The sequence below is a fragment of the Cavia porcellus genome, unplaced genomic scaffold (assembly GCF_034190915.1).
Source record: "Cavia porcellus strain 051 isolate PalLab524CR breed Dunkin Hartley unplaced genomic scaffold, mCavPor4.1 scaffold_19, whole genome shotgun sequence".
In the NCBI taxonomy this organism is placed as follows: Eukaryota; Metazoa; Chordata; class Mammalia; order Rodentia; family Caviidae; genus Cavia; species Cavia porcellus.
This window is the reverse complement of record NW_026947502.1, coordinates 881,190-895,234: the sequence shown is the minus strand read 5'-3', so window position 1 is coordinate 895,234 and position 14,045 is coordinate 881,190. Positions and strand designations below refer to the sequence as shown.

The 14,045-nt window shown below is 34.9% G+C and overlaps 1 protein-coding gene across 7 annotated transcripts in view; it reads left to right on the top strand.

The window, feature by feature from the left end:
* Nucleotides 1-13,585, top strand: part of Cnot6 (CCR4-NOT transcription complex subunit 6) — a 67,312-nt gene extending 53,727 nt beyond the window's left edge. For all 7 annotated transcript variants that reach the window (XM_063230441.1, XM_063230438.1, XM_063230437.1 and 4 more), the window contains 6 exons: nt 1,030-1,187; nt 2,008-2,162; nt 2,769-2,923; nt 3,777-4,007; nt 5,982-6,184; nt 8,805-13,585. In XM_063230441.1, the coding sequence (XP_063086511.1) occupies nt 1,030-1,187; nt 2,008-2,162; nt 2,769-2,923; nt 3,777-4,007; nt 5,982-6,184; nt 8,805-9,017 (1,115 nt within the window). In that variant the 3' untranslated portion in view covers nt 9,018-13,585. The remainder of the gene's footprint in view (nt 1-1,029; nt 1,188-2,007; nt 2,163-2,768; nt 2,924-3,776; nt 4,008-5,981; nt 6,185-8,804) is intronic.
* Nucleotides 13,586-14,045: the final 460 nt, after the last annotated feature.

Sequence of the window (14,045 nt, the reverse complement as noted above, 5' to 3'; positions counted from 1 at the left end):
AACAATTCTGCTAAGCAGTCCCCATAGTTTACCTACCCAGAATGTTAGTAGTACCATTGTTGAGAAGCCCTGCTATAAGGCATCAGTCAAAGTGATTTTTAAATAAGTAAGATCTTTCTATAGTGAAAGTTGCCAAATCTTAAAATGTTCCAAGTGTATTTAACCTAAATTATATGAAAATAGTTTGGAAGCGCCTATGGCATGTAACATTATTTGGTCTGTGATATTCCTTTCCTTCTGCATGAATTAACACTATGGGTGTGACCTTGTTTCTTTGTACTTTTGCTTTATTGTGCTTCACAGATAACTATGTTTTTTGTTTTATAAATTGAAAATTTGCTAGAGTGCTATGTTGATCAAGTCTGCCGTCGTTTTTCTAAGCTTGGATAATGCCTGACATTTTTAAACTATAAAGTATATCTTACATATCCTATTTTAGACATGCTCTTACATGCTGATAGTAATTTAGTATAAATGTTAACATTTATGTGCACAGGGAAGCTACAAAATTCATGTGACTTGCTTCATTGAAGTATTCACCTTTATTGCATTGGGTGGAACTGAACTCATGCTATCTCTTAGATATACCTGTAGTTTTTTTCTGTATTCCCCCCCCTACATTAAGAATCATTGGGCCAGGGATTTAGCTCATTGGCATAAGCACCTGCCTGACAAGTGCAAGGTTGAGAGTTTGATCCCCAGTACAAAAGAAAAAAAAAAAAATCAGTGACTTAGTGTAAGAAGTAGAGAAATGAGGAGCCTTGGTTTTAGATGTTGAAAGGGCTCAAGAGCTTACGCTTTTAACTTCAGACTTACTTTCTGTGCTTACCTTTATAGCAGATAACACTGGTATTCTAATTTGTTCGTGTATGTCTTTTCATGAGCTATCTTTATGTTCTCTGTGGTAGATAGTAGCTTTTTAGTAATATATATTGAATAAAAACAAACTTAACATTTAAATGAAAACTGTTACTGAAATTACCTTTTATCCCACCTATGTGTGAATAAGTAAAGTTATCTTTTCTACAGCCTTGTTTTCTGTCATGTGCTATAATGTTCTTTGTGATAAATATGCGACCCGGCAGTTATATGGCTACTGTCCATCATGGGCACTAAATTGGGACTACAGGAAAAAGGCCATTATTCAAGAAATCTTGAGCTGCAATGCTGATATAATAAGTCTTCAGGTAAGTGACACAGAAGAGTGTTTAAAGTGCAAGAATCTTAAAACATTGGTAAAGCTAGGGATGAATACAGTAGAATACATTACACTGGTGCATTTGAAAATGTAGCTTCAGCATTTCTTAAAATACTGGCTTTTTTCTTTGCTGTTCTTTGTGTGTGTGTGTGTGTGTGTGTGTGAATCCTAAGAGCTTTATCGGCTTTGCTTTGCCACACTATACTACCACATAAGCAAATGTGTTGAGCTCATTTTAAGCGTTTACAGTAGCAGATAAGTATTCACTTTCCTGCCTCCTGTGGTGTCTCTGCACACTATTTTTGAGTTGGGTGGCAAAGTAACGGAAATTGTAGCATTACCTAGATAATTTTACTTTACCATTAGTGTTAAAAGAGTTAATTAGGGCATGATAGGAAAAGAATTACAGTTTATGCACAGTAACTTTGGCTTTCATTGCAGCTGTCATAATAACTTACAAAACCTTGGGCAAGTCAGTGTCTTCTCATGGGTCTGAAATTATGATCTATGAAGTTCTTTCTACTTTTATGATTTATTTCATCAATCCTAAGACATAAAGACACGCATTCATGAATGTGCATCTTCCCATTTGTTACTCCTGAACAACAAAAGAATTGACCTTGGCAGTAACTGGTATCTGTAAAAGAACAAATATATGTTGTGATTGGTTTCAGATAGATTGAACAGTATTACATTCTTTAATCAGCAGCTCAGTCTTTTATGACTTCAAGCTTTAAAAGACTATACACACGGAGTTAATGTATAGGGCTAATTTTCTGAAGTAACTTTGCCATTTACAATTTTTTCAGGAGGTTGAAACAGAACAGTATTACAGTTTTTTTCTGGTAGAACTGAAAGAACGTGGCTATAATGGATTCTTTAGTCCTAAGTCTCGAGCTAGGACAATGTCAGAACAAGAAAGAAAACATGTTGATGGCTGTGCAATATTCTTCAAGACAGAAAAGTAAGTCCTTTCATTTTTTTAAAAGAGAAGTATTCTTGGTGTTTGCAGGGTGGGGGCCAAGGGTATGGAAATTACTTGGGTATATAAGAGAATGAGGCATTAATACTAATCAAGAAAACAATACTATTGACTTAGGTGTTTTTGTTTGTTTTTAATCATCAGAAATAACTTTGTTTTGTAGATATACTTAAAAGTGCTGCTGTTTCTTCAGGTGTTTACTAGGACTTTAACTCCAATTGTTATTTGAAATACTACATCCTTAACATTTCCTCTAGGATGATAGAGGGATTCTTAAACCTGTATTTTGAAAAAGAATTATTTATAAATTATAAGATGGACTGTTCCAGCATGAAATCTAAATGGAAGATTACTGCATTACATTAATTTGTAAAGGTATTTCAAGATGTTATTTGTATCAATAACAGATTGAAAACAACTTTGAATGGATGTGGGAAAGTTGATGCTGAATGTGAGAGATTTTCCATAATATGACTTAAGTGCCACCATATCTGTTAAGGAAGTTTGGGAAAACTGTATTTCCCACAATACTCATATCTTGATATTTCCAATTCTTTGTTTATGTGTGTGTTTTTGTTTCTGTTTTAGATTTACTTTGGTTCAGAAACACACTGTTGAATTTAATCAGCTAGCAATGGCAAATTCAGAAGGGTCTGAAGCTATGCTGAACAGAGTCATGACAAAAGATAACATTGGAGTTGCAGTACTGCTAGAACTTCGAAAGGAATTGATTGAAATGTCATGTGAGTGGCCTTTTCACTTTTTGTAAAATTGATCTCCAAAATTTAATAATTCTGATTACCATTTACAAAAAGAATAAAAAACAGACATCTCATATATTGATGATCTTGTCAAACACCTGAAGAAACTCAGTGAGAATTTGTTTTTCTAAAATATCTTTTCCACAAAGCTTAAGATAATAAAACATTGCTTAGAAAAATATTACAAATGTCAAAAAGACACATAACTAAAAAAAACTTACATATTTTGCTTTGAGGAATTTTTCACATAGAAAAAAAGTAAAAATTAAAATAACTACCAGTGGATAAAATATTCTGTAAGCTAGCTCATTTTCCTGATCTGCTTGTAATAATTATTTAGAAATCTTGAGTTTTGGAAAATAGTCCATTTACTTCAAATTCAAAGCATAAAGTGACCATCTTCAAGGCATAAAGTGGCCATCATGCTGAGAACTAAAACTTCTGAATAGTCGGAATGGGGAGGATGTTAAAGATGTTAAAGGTAGACAGTGGAACTTAATGGTTAATATCTAAGAAAGAGGGTTTAGATTAAACTTTCAGTCTTTAGGACATATGAGACTGAAAGTTTAAAGGGAGCAGAACTACTTAAAAATCAAACTACCCTAAATAGAATGGGATGTAAGGAGAAAGTACAATGATGAAATCTGTAGTAGAAGGTATCACCCAAACATTTAGGTGTCTGCGTTGCTTGTTGTAGTCAGGGAAGAGAGGGAGAACTGTTAGAAAATTTGAGGTTCTTTTCTATTTTGAGACTGATACATTTAACTTGCTTTCAGACTAAGAATCTTTAGGCTGATGGGTGGGGTTTTGTTTGTTTTCTTCTTATCTAATGTAGCTGGAAAGCCACATCTTGGAACAGAAAAACAACTTATTCTTGTGGCTAATGCTCATATGCATTGGGACCCTGAATACTCTGATGTGAAGTTGGTACAAACTATGATGTTCCTCTCAGAAGTGAAGAATATTATTGATAAAGCCTCTCGAAGCCTCAAATCCAGTATATTGGATGAATTTGGATCTATTCCTCTTGTTTTATGTGCAGATCTTAATTCATTGCCAGACTCTGGTAAGAAAAAAGTATTATACAGTGCAAATATTTTTGACTTAAAAGTGTTTTTGCAGTTGTTTCTGATAATTCCAATGAAAATTCAGTTTGTGTTGCCAGTCAGGAGCAAACTTTAAAATTTTTTATGTGTGAGGTAGGGGCATCATTTTGAAAAAGAACTGATATTATGGAAACTTAAGGAGAATGGTCATTAATCATCTTTGATAAACATGTAAGTGGTACAGGTTGAGCTTCCTTAATCCAAAACCTGAAATAGCAAACTTAAAGCACTGACATCATATCACAAGTGGCTGTTTCCACATCATGAAACTTGCATTTCATACTTAAAACTCTGTGTAGAATTCCCTTTATCCTACTGTGTGTAAGTGGTATATGAGATATAAGTTGAATTTCTTGTTTAAATTGGATCCCAACTGCAAGATCATTAGGTATATGCAGATACTTCAGAACCTGAGATCCACAACACTTCTGGACCTAGGCATCATAAATAAAAGAACATTCAGTGTATTAACTTGAAATAACTTGTGAACGAACATCTATTATCCTAACTTATCCAGATTCCCAAAAGGTTACTAAGTCCACTTCTTGAGAATTCTGGCATGTGATAGTACAAACTCAGAATTTGACTGATCTTGTACTATATGACGTTTATTTGTTGGATTGCTTGACTGAGACAATGTCCCTGTATATGTAGTTCAGACTGGCCTTGAACTCACTCAGTGACCCAGGCTAGTCTTATACTCTTAAGTGATCCTCCTTTTTCAGCCTCCCAAAAGCAGGGAGTACAAGTGTGTACCACCAGACCTGGCCACACTCTTAAAATGTTTCTTTTAAGTGACTTGTTCAAAAAAGTGCACCTCAGATAGGAATTGAGATCATTTGTTTACATAGATTGTTCAAGTCATTTTAATAAAAAGAAGAATTTTGGTTTTTTTTTTTTTTTAAATCACAAAGTCAGAGATACAGAAAACCTGATCTTGAGCATATACTTTTCCATAGACGGTATAGCAGATAAACTGTAGCCCTTGTAATAGTGAACTAGATGGTTCTTGTTTGTGTTCCAGCTCTTTGTCTACACTCTTCTGTGCATAAGAATGCTTTCCCTTGGACTCGGACACATGCATTCTCACTCACACCTGCCTCTGTAGTAGATAGTTTAGCGGGGCATTATTGCCATCACAAAATAAAAGCCAGTAAGGAAAAACTGTCTTATCTTAAGAGTTGTTTGGGGGGAAATAAAAATATTGCTAAGACCTGTTATTCTTCCATCCATCTCGTCAGCTATATGGGCATTGCTAATAGTGTAGGAATTTATTAATTTCTGGCAATTTTTCTGCATACTTTACATTTTCTGTTTAGCTACAGGGAGCAAGGAAAAAAATGTACAGTGTGTTAGTAGAAAATACATGGGATAATATTTATTCATGCTGACTAAAGATATATTTGCAGAGCTTATTTTATACTTAAGAAATTGAGAAAATAGTGTCCAGGGATGATGAAACTGCTTTGTAGCTAGCTAGTGAGATTCTCTTCCATAGTTTGCGGTGTTACAAAGTGACATGTAAAATCCAAAGATCATAATTGTCTTGTAAATAATTTAGAGTAAGCTGAAATGTGTGTACTTAAGATGCTGATGTGGTATTTATCTTTAATTCTTTTTAAAAAATAGAAACCTGAATTTTTAAAAACAAGATACTAGTTTATTGACAAATACACTTTGGTTCAGTTGTTTTATGCAGTCATAAATAAAGATAATTAAGGCACATCTATTTGAGATGCATTTTTTTAATGCAGAAAGATTACAACTGTGAAATAGATTTGGACAAGTTCTAGCAAAAATTTTTCTAAAAACATTTTAGATAGAAAGTGGGAATATTTTTAAAATTAATTACTGTTGTATGACCTTTTTGAAGTATACTTTGTTTACTACATAATACACTTGACATGGTAAAAGTACATGTCTCTTTGTTTTAGGTGTTGTAGAATATTTGAGCACAGGTGGGGTAGAAACAAATCACAAAGACTTTAAGGAACTGAGATACAATGAAAGTCTTATGAACTTCAGCTGTAATGGAAAGAATGGAATGACCAATGGAAGAATCACCCACGGTTTCAAGTTAAAGAGTGCCTATGAGAGTGGCCTGATGCCTTACACGAATTACACATTTGATTTCAAGGTGTGTCTTATGATGGACTCCTGGCTTTAAATGTGGTGTGTGTTCAGACTATAAAACATATGTTCAGAGAAAAAAATAAACAGTAGGAAATCACTAGTTAATGTTCACATACTGTCCTTTTACAAATAGTTGTTCAAGATACACAAGTGGAACATGTAAAGTGGGAATTCAAACAGCGAGGCTGCAAACAGTTCTGTTCAACTGTCCAACAAAAATTTAGTAATATGGTTGTCAGTCCTATACACTTAAACATAATGCAGTTATCCATATCTCCATTTATGTTGAGATTAAACAAACTAAAGCAGGCTAAAGTCATTCTGAACAAAGAATAATAGTATTGCTGGATTTCACATCATGACACTCCAGGATCAGCACTGGGTACTGCAGTGTCTTTTTTAAAAAAATTTTATTTAAAGAAAGACTAAACAAAACAGTAAATGGATAGAAATAATACATACTTTCAAAAAAAAAATAAACATAAGAAATCACTAGTTGATGATTACAGATTGTCCTCTTACAAATAGTTATTCAGGATACTAAAGTGGAGCATATAAAGTGGGGATTCAAACAGTGAGACTGCAACCAGTTCTGTACTATCCAACAAAAACTTAGAAATATGGTTATCAATCCTCTACACTTAAACATACATGCAGTTATCCATATCTTCAATTATGTTGGGATTGAACAAACCCAAGCCGGCTAATATCACTCTGAACAAAGAATAATACTATTGCTGGGTCTCACATTATGACACTCCAGGATTGGCCCTGGGTACTTTAGTGTCTCTTTTTCTTCTCAGACTGTAATTAAACAACCTTAAATTCTGTATGCTTTTATTGATCTTCTGTAGTTGTGATTAATGTCACATCCTTACTTACTAATCTATTAGAATATTTTCCACACTGAGAAATCAGATGAAATAACGAATGTAAATTAATCCTTAAATTAGCTTTCACCTTCTAGGGGCCATTTCTTATATGCTTTCAGTTGGATATGCAGTACTGTAATACCTAATTTGGTAGTCAGGTGAGAATGAAACTTCTTTCATGTGTACTTCAGTTTAGCTGAAAGTGTATTCCTTTGAGTGCTAAAATATGATTTATATTATCCTTTTTTGAATGTTTCTAAAATATATTTATGTGCTGCCTTACACAGTTAATATCTTACAATGTGGAACCTTTTCTCAATGACTCACTTTTTTTTATATCAGTGATTACTTGGCTGTGTCACTTTATTTTGATCAAATGTCTTTTTTTTAGTAACTTTTTGTATTTCTGTTCTACTAAATTACAGTTCCTGTTTCTAACCTGCTAGAAAAATAAGTGTTCTGTTAGATTGTCTATTAGAGTATAAGTAAGAGCTTAGGTGCTATCTTGGGAGCTCTTGCCACTTAAAAAGCGTAAAAATGATGACCTGTGTTTCTCTTTAAGTACTGTTTCCTCCCAGCTTTTTAGGCAGACTGATTAATGAGGAGGTGAACATAGTAACCAAAGGTTGGAGAGAGGATAGAGTTTTTCCTCTTAACTGGAATACATTCCAGTGTCTGGCTAAGAGCATATGGAAGAGGGGCTGAATCACAGACAGAGGCAAAGCCACCAGATCTTAACTGCATGCTGGCTACAACTCTCAGGAGCTGCTGGAAGGATGTGCAAGGGCAGGTGGAAATAGCCTCCCCTGCCTCAGTCAGTTGCAGTCTGCTGGGAGTGACAGGCTTTATATATTGGCCAGATTCCTGTAACAAGATAATTAACTTACAAGGAGAAGGTTTTATTTTGGCTTGTGGTTTTGGAGGTCCCATTATATGATTTCTCTTGGTCCCTCTGGCAAGGCAGAGCCTAATGGGTAGGAGCAAGTAGCAGAGCAAACTTATTACCTCATTGACTGAGAGACAGAACCAGAGAAAAGAAAAGAGGGGGCCAGGGTTCCATAGTCTCCTTCACGTTCTACCCCTAGTGACATAAGGTGCTGTGCTGTACCTCCCAAAAATCCATAGCAGAGCCAGCCTAGAGATGAAGCCACATTTAACACGTGGGTCTTTGAGGACATTCCACATCAAAGTCACAACAGGTCTCACCCACACAAATGAGTGTGTAATCATACCTTGGGAAGAGCATTAGCAAGGGAAGCGAATCAGTGGTTGGACATATTATATAAGTGGGAACAAGAAAGTGATTGAATCTGACTTTGAACTAACCAGATGGCAAATATTAAGAAAATATTGCCAGTAGAAGGGAGAGCCTGTGTTCTGGTCCTGGGGCTAGAAGGAATTTAGCAAATAGATGCTCTTCTCACCCCACCTCCCAAAAGGCTGTACAGTGGCAGGGTGGTGAGTCGTTTGAGAAAATGGCACATTATGTTAGTAAAGAACAGCAAAGATGGCCAAGAGGGGTCTTCTAATTCTAGTTGAAGATTTGTTAATGGTGCTTGCAGGAAAAAGAGCCTAATTTGGGTAAATTTGACATTTGTGAGACCATTTGGTTTCTATTGTACTGCTTCCTATAAGCTAGTAATTTCTTTTGTTTACCAAATGTAACTGTAAGCATACATCTTAAAACCACTCTGTATTTTGGTGTTATCTTAATGTGGGGCCTTGTGTTTTTCTCTTACTCTTGTTTTTCAGGGTATAATTGACTACATCTTCTATTCCAAACCTCAGCTGAACACTTTAGGCATCCTGGGACCTCTGGACCACCATTGGCTAGTTGAGAACAATATCAGCGGCTGCCCACACCCTCTCATCCCCTCTGACCACTTCTCACTTTTTGCACAACTGGAGCTCTTACTGCCTTTCCTGCCCCAAGTCAATGGCATTCACCTTTCTGGCAGGAGGTAGTCAAGTACCTTCAGAGGAGAACCTCAGTTTTACTTGTAAACTCATGAAAATCTGAATATAAGGGTGAGGTATGGCTAGAAGGTTTTCTTAATGGTGATTTGAATTTTCAATTTGATGGTTTAATAAAAGGACATAGTGTGAAAGCCAGGTGCTAGCAACAGACACATTCTGAGCCCAATATGCTTTGTATACTGCTAGACAGGGAGTGGTGTGTTTGCACCTACCTTTGAGTCGTTACAAGTAATTTCCTGTTTCTTCTCGCCAGTATACTATTTTCATGCCTTGAAATAGGAAAATGTTGAAACAGCATATTCTCTTTGCACAGGAATCTGTAGCACTACTTTTTTTGAGGCCAGTAGTAACATCCAGAGACCATTCTTCCAGACTTTACACCCTTTTTCAGACTTATTTGTAAAATACAGAATTTCAATTTAGCCTTTATGACTCTGTATGGTCTGACTTATGAAATTTTATACTTAAGAGTAATCAAATTTGAAAACAGTTGTATTGTAAACTAAGGCTAAATTTTTTACCTTGTTTCTTGTGTTCTGAAGGCCAGCTTGTAAAAGAGTTGCAACAGACTTTCTCTGCAGTGATTTGCACTGTTAGGGTTTTGTTAGCCCTTTTGTACTACTTTATTTTTAAATTGAGAACATTGCTCTTTAAGTCTGCTTAAACTGTAGGACATTTTTTTGGACCAGAGGCAACTTATTCATGAATTCTTCAATTTTTATGGAAACTATCTACTACGACAGATAAGCTGAACAGTAAATGTTTAATAGGCATTTATGAACTGAATGTGATGGTTAGTGTATGTATGTTCTGATATTTTTAAATCTTTAACTTTTTTAAGTTAAAAAATTACAGCTGCTTAAATGCAGTTTCTTGACTCCTGTTTGAGACATCCTGTCCTCTCCACTGTGCCTGCCTGAATTTGTTCTCACCAAGCACTGCCTGTGCACGCAGAGAAAAATCTGTGCATCCTCTTTTATATTTTTTAAATATTATTTAACATTTGTGAGAATTTTATGAAAATGCTTTTGTATGGGCTGTGGCTTTTTTTCCCATTGTGAAGCATAAAGTATCACGTTTTGGAAAATGTTTATAGTTTGGGTCTTTGCTCACCTGACCCACGCACTGCTTTGTGGTATCATTGCACAGTGCTGTTTGTCACCCAAAATACTATCATGTGAATTCTTTTTTCTTTTTTTTTTTCATGTATTCTCTGTTCTCTTAGATTTTCTTTTAAAATCATTCCTTTTCAAAGAAAAATAATTTTCTGTTTATGAAGCAGTATAAATTAGATGCATTTTCAAAACGGGTCCCTAAGACATTTCTTTAGATCATTTTTAAAGTGACCAAGTCATTGTCAGATGTCAACCAAGATAAAAGTTGCATTGTACCCTGTGTTTGCCCATAGTGGCATTGGTAGATTAGAGATTAGAGCCAGCTTTAACTTTGCAGAGTTAATTTGTATATATTTTGTTTTCATTCATTCTTCTGAAAAATCAAATGAATTCAGAGGGTGTTTGGTCTGCTTTTGTTTCAACTGCAGGCAGGGGAGCAAAAGGACACCATGTGAGCATTAAGAAAAAAAATTGTTGATTGTTATTAACAATTTTTATAGAGAATGAGTCATTTTGGATGACTTAAAATTTTATGAAAAATGTTAAGCACTAAATGTGCTTATTCTTCTTTTAAGAGAAAATAAAGTTACAATACTCTTTAAATAAATGTTTTTTTCCCTTTCTTCCTTTGTTTCCTTTTAAAGAAATTCTCCCAAAAGGTTTTCATCTCGAATCTTTGTCTTGGACCTGATTTTTCCTTTAAGAGTTTTTATTTTTTTGGTTTGTTTTAGTTTGGTTTTATTTTTTAAACAAAGAATTGTATTCTGGCTTTTTTGTTTTGGGGGGTTTGTTTGTTTTGGTTTTGGTTTGTTTTTTCCTTTTGGCACTTTTTAAAACTGTGCCGACATCAAACACATTTAGTTTATGATCAGTACATTGGAAAGCTGGTATTACTGGTGTAGAACCAGTTCATGACTTTATGGTATTTTTGTAGGTTTTTTTGTAAAGTGAGAATAAAAATGTGTTTACTCATTTTTTCTAAACACTGTGTTGTAATGTGCATCATGACAATCTCCAGTAAGGCTGACTGGAGCTGGGAGGACTGACGGAGGAAGCGACTTTCCAAGGGGAGTCAGGTCCAGAGAGCTTTGGTGGATGGGCAGGGGAGGAACACTTACTTATTTTGTATCTGTTAATAGAAGATACGTTCTTTTTGTAGATGCTGGAACTAGAGTGCACTTGTTAGATGCTAAAGGTTGGAGCTTTACACAGAATGTTTTCATCTGTATTTGTTACTGTCTGCGTATGTCTGAGGTATGGGGCCCACACACTGAGCTGTAACAGCCTGTTGTATCTGGGGAAGACTCCTTTAGCCTGTTCCAGGCACATGGCATTGCTGAGCAGCTCAAATGGCTTCCCACTGTAGAGAGTGGACACTGAACTAGAGTGCAGATTTATAGCTGGAATCCTCAAAATACAAAGAAGTATTTTGACAGACTATGATACTTTCATTAAGCTGGGGTTTAAGTTTTAGATATTTTCGATGTCCTGAATAATTTCCAATAATCCATACTCCCTAAAACGCAATAAAAACTAGTATGTTTTCACAGTATAGATTATTTTACAAAAGTTCTGTATCAGATGTATTTCATGTTTGCCATAATGTAATTTCAGTGTTCTTGCTGGAAAAATCATCTTAGGAATGTTATACAGAAAATTTGGGTTATGTTTTCTGTTTTAAAGATGAGAAATTTCAAGGCACTCAATTCCTCTTTGTAAATCTCTTGAATACTTTTTACCATATTAATGGTAATTATTTATGCTTTGAGAATTTAAATAATGTTCAAAATTAATTTATGGCATAATTTAAACTAAAGTTGTAGAAGTAAATTCTTGATTGCAACTTTAATAGTCCCAGAAGATAGGCCAAGAACATCTCTAAGAAGTGAGTTTTCATTTGTGTTTTTGATTGGGGGCAATCAGGAGAACTTATTTTGGGTTAGCACTTTGAAACCTAAGGATATCATTAAATTGAATGGCATGCACTTCTTAATGTTGAAATTAATAGTTTCAGAACTGGGCTAGGAATATAGCTCAGTGGCACAAGCACCTGCCTGGCAAGTGCGAGGTTGTGAGATTGATCCTTGGTGTCCCCCCCCCCCAATTTGTTTCAAAGCGTAAGGTTGAAGTTTTTGATAATAACATTCAAATTTTAAAGTTACACTTTTTTTGTTACTCAAATTTATAGAATTAGTTTCCATTGCCGGGGATTTAGCTCAGCGGCATAAACGCCTACCTGGCAAGTGCGAGGGCATGAGTTAGATCCCCGGTAGCAGATAAAAAAACAACAACAGAATTAGTTTCCATTGTGACTTTTAAACTTGGGGTCATGTCCTGCAAAAACCAACCTAGGCAAAACAGTTATAGCCCTTTGGTCTTTTAATGAATCAGAGCCCAATGTGGTGGTACATGCTTATAATCCCACTGTTCTAGAGGCTGAGGCAGGAGGATCGCAGGTTTGAGCGCTGCCTGGGCAATTTAATACTTAGCAACCCTGTCTCAAAATAAATTTTATAAAAAGAGTTGGAAGTGAAGCTCACCATGAAAGAACTTGGGTTTAATTCCCAGTCCTGCCAAAATCGGAATATCCAGCATAGCTGTTGCAGGTAATTGGAAGAACACTTTAAGTAAGGCTGTGTCCCACACACACATACAGTATTTAAGGTGTTCATTTCTTCCTTTTGGTTATGTAAAATTTAAAAACTGGTATGTTGATGTGTTTATTTTAGAGTATCTAGTCTTTATTCACAGTACATTATGTTGTGTAGTGCACTGGACTAACTCTTGTTTACCATTCGTGTAATAAGAAAACCCAGCACATTATCTGCACTATGCTCAAAGAATGTCACATTTGTCTAGGCAGCTCTTTGATAAGGGTAATGGAAAACTGAATTCACACCATATGGACTGGTGGTAACAAGGGCTTTTACTCTTTCTTTTCAGTGGAACTTTCTTAGTCAAATTGTAACTTGCTAGTATTATATTTATATACAGGGTCTCTTTTCTTTACCAATGTATTTTCCTACTCATAGCCAACCAATAAATTCAGTATCTGTTTCAAATATTTTAAAGTGTAGTTTGTACAGCAGTAATACTGAAGTTTGAGAAAAATAAATGTCAGACCACACTTCAAATTCTGAGTCATCTGGACAGGGTTATAACTCTCCCTTTCAAAGGGAAGGGTGAAAGGGGACAGGGCCATGATATGGGGAAATGGTGTAAAAACATATGTATTATCTTATTGGCTGTGTTATTTTGTATAACACTCGTATCTTTGCCAAAGTTCAGTTTTATATTTAAGCACCTGATGGTCCTTTTGCATTTAGGATTATTGTTGTTGTTACCATATACCTCATAATATAAGAGATGGGCTCCTGTGTCTTCCATCTTTTGGAAGGAGGTGGACATATTTTAAATAAATACTTTTAATACAGTAGCAAACATTGTGTTGGGGTTATACTAATTTATTAAATGTTTCATGTGTTATGTGTATGTTCTGTTATGTATATAAGCTTTAAAAATACATGACTTCCCAAATCTTCAAATGTGGGCTTATAGGTAAAGGGAGGGGGGACTGACTTGCTTTTTAAAAGCTATTTCTGTGACAGATAAATATAACTTATATAAGTGCTGAAAAAATCATTCAGAAAAAAAATTAGAGAAAGTTTGCTAGACATGTCACATAATCCTTAGTGTCTGATTTTGCCTATATATAACATGAGTTTTGGTCCTCCATTTAATTGTCCAAAAGAAGTATAAAAAGATCATCAAATATGTTTACTATGTTAATTTGTAAATTCTCATTAATTTTCTTTAGAGAAATAAATACTCACCTAAAGAAACAAGAGTTGAAATATATTTAGTGTAATGTTTTCAGATTTTAGTTAACAAAGTCATGTAT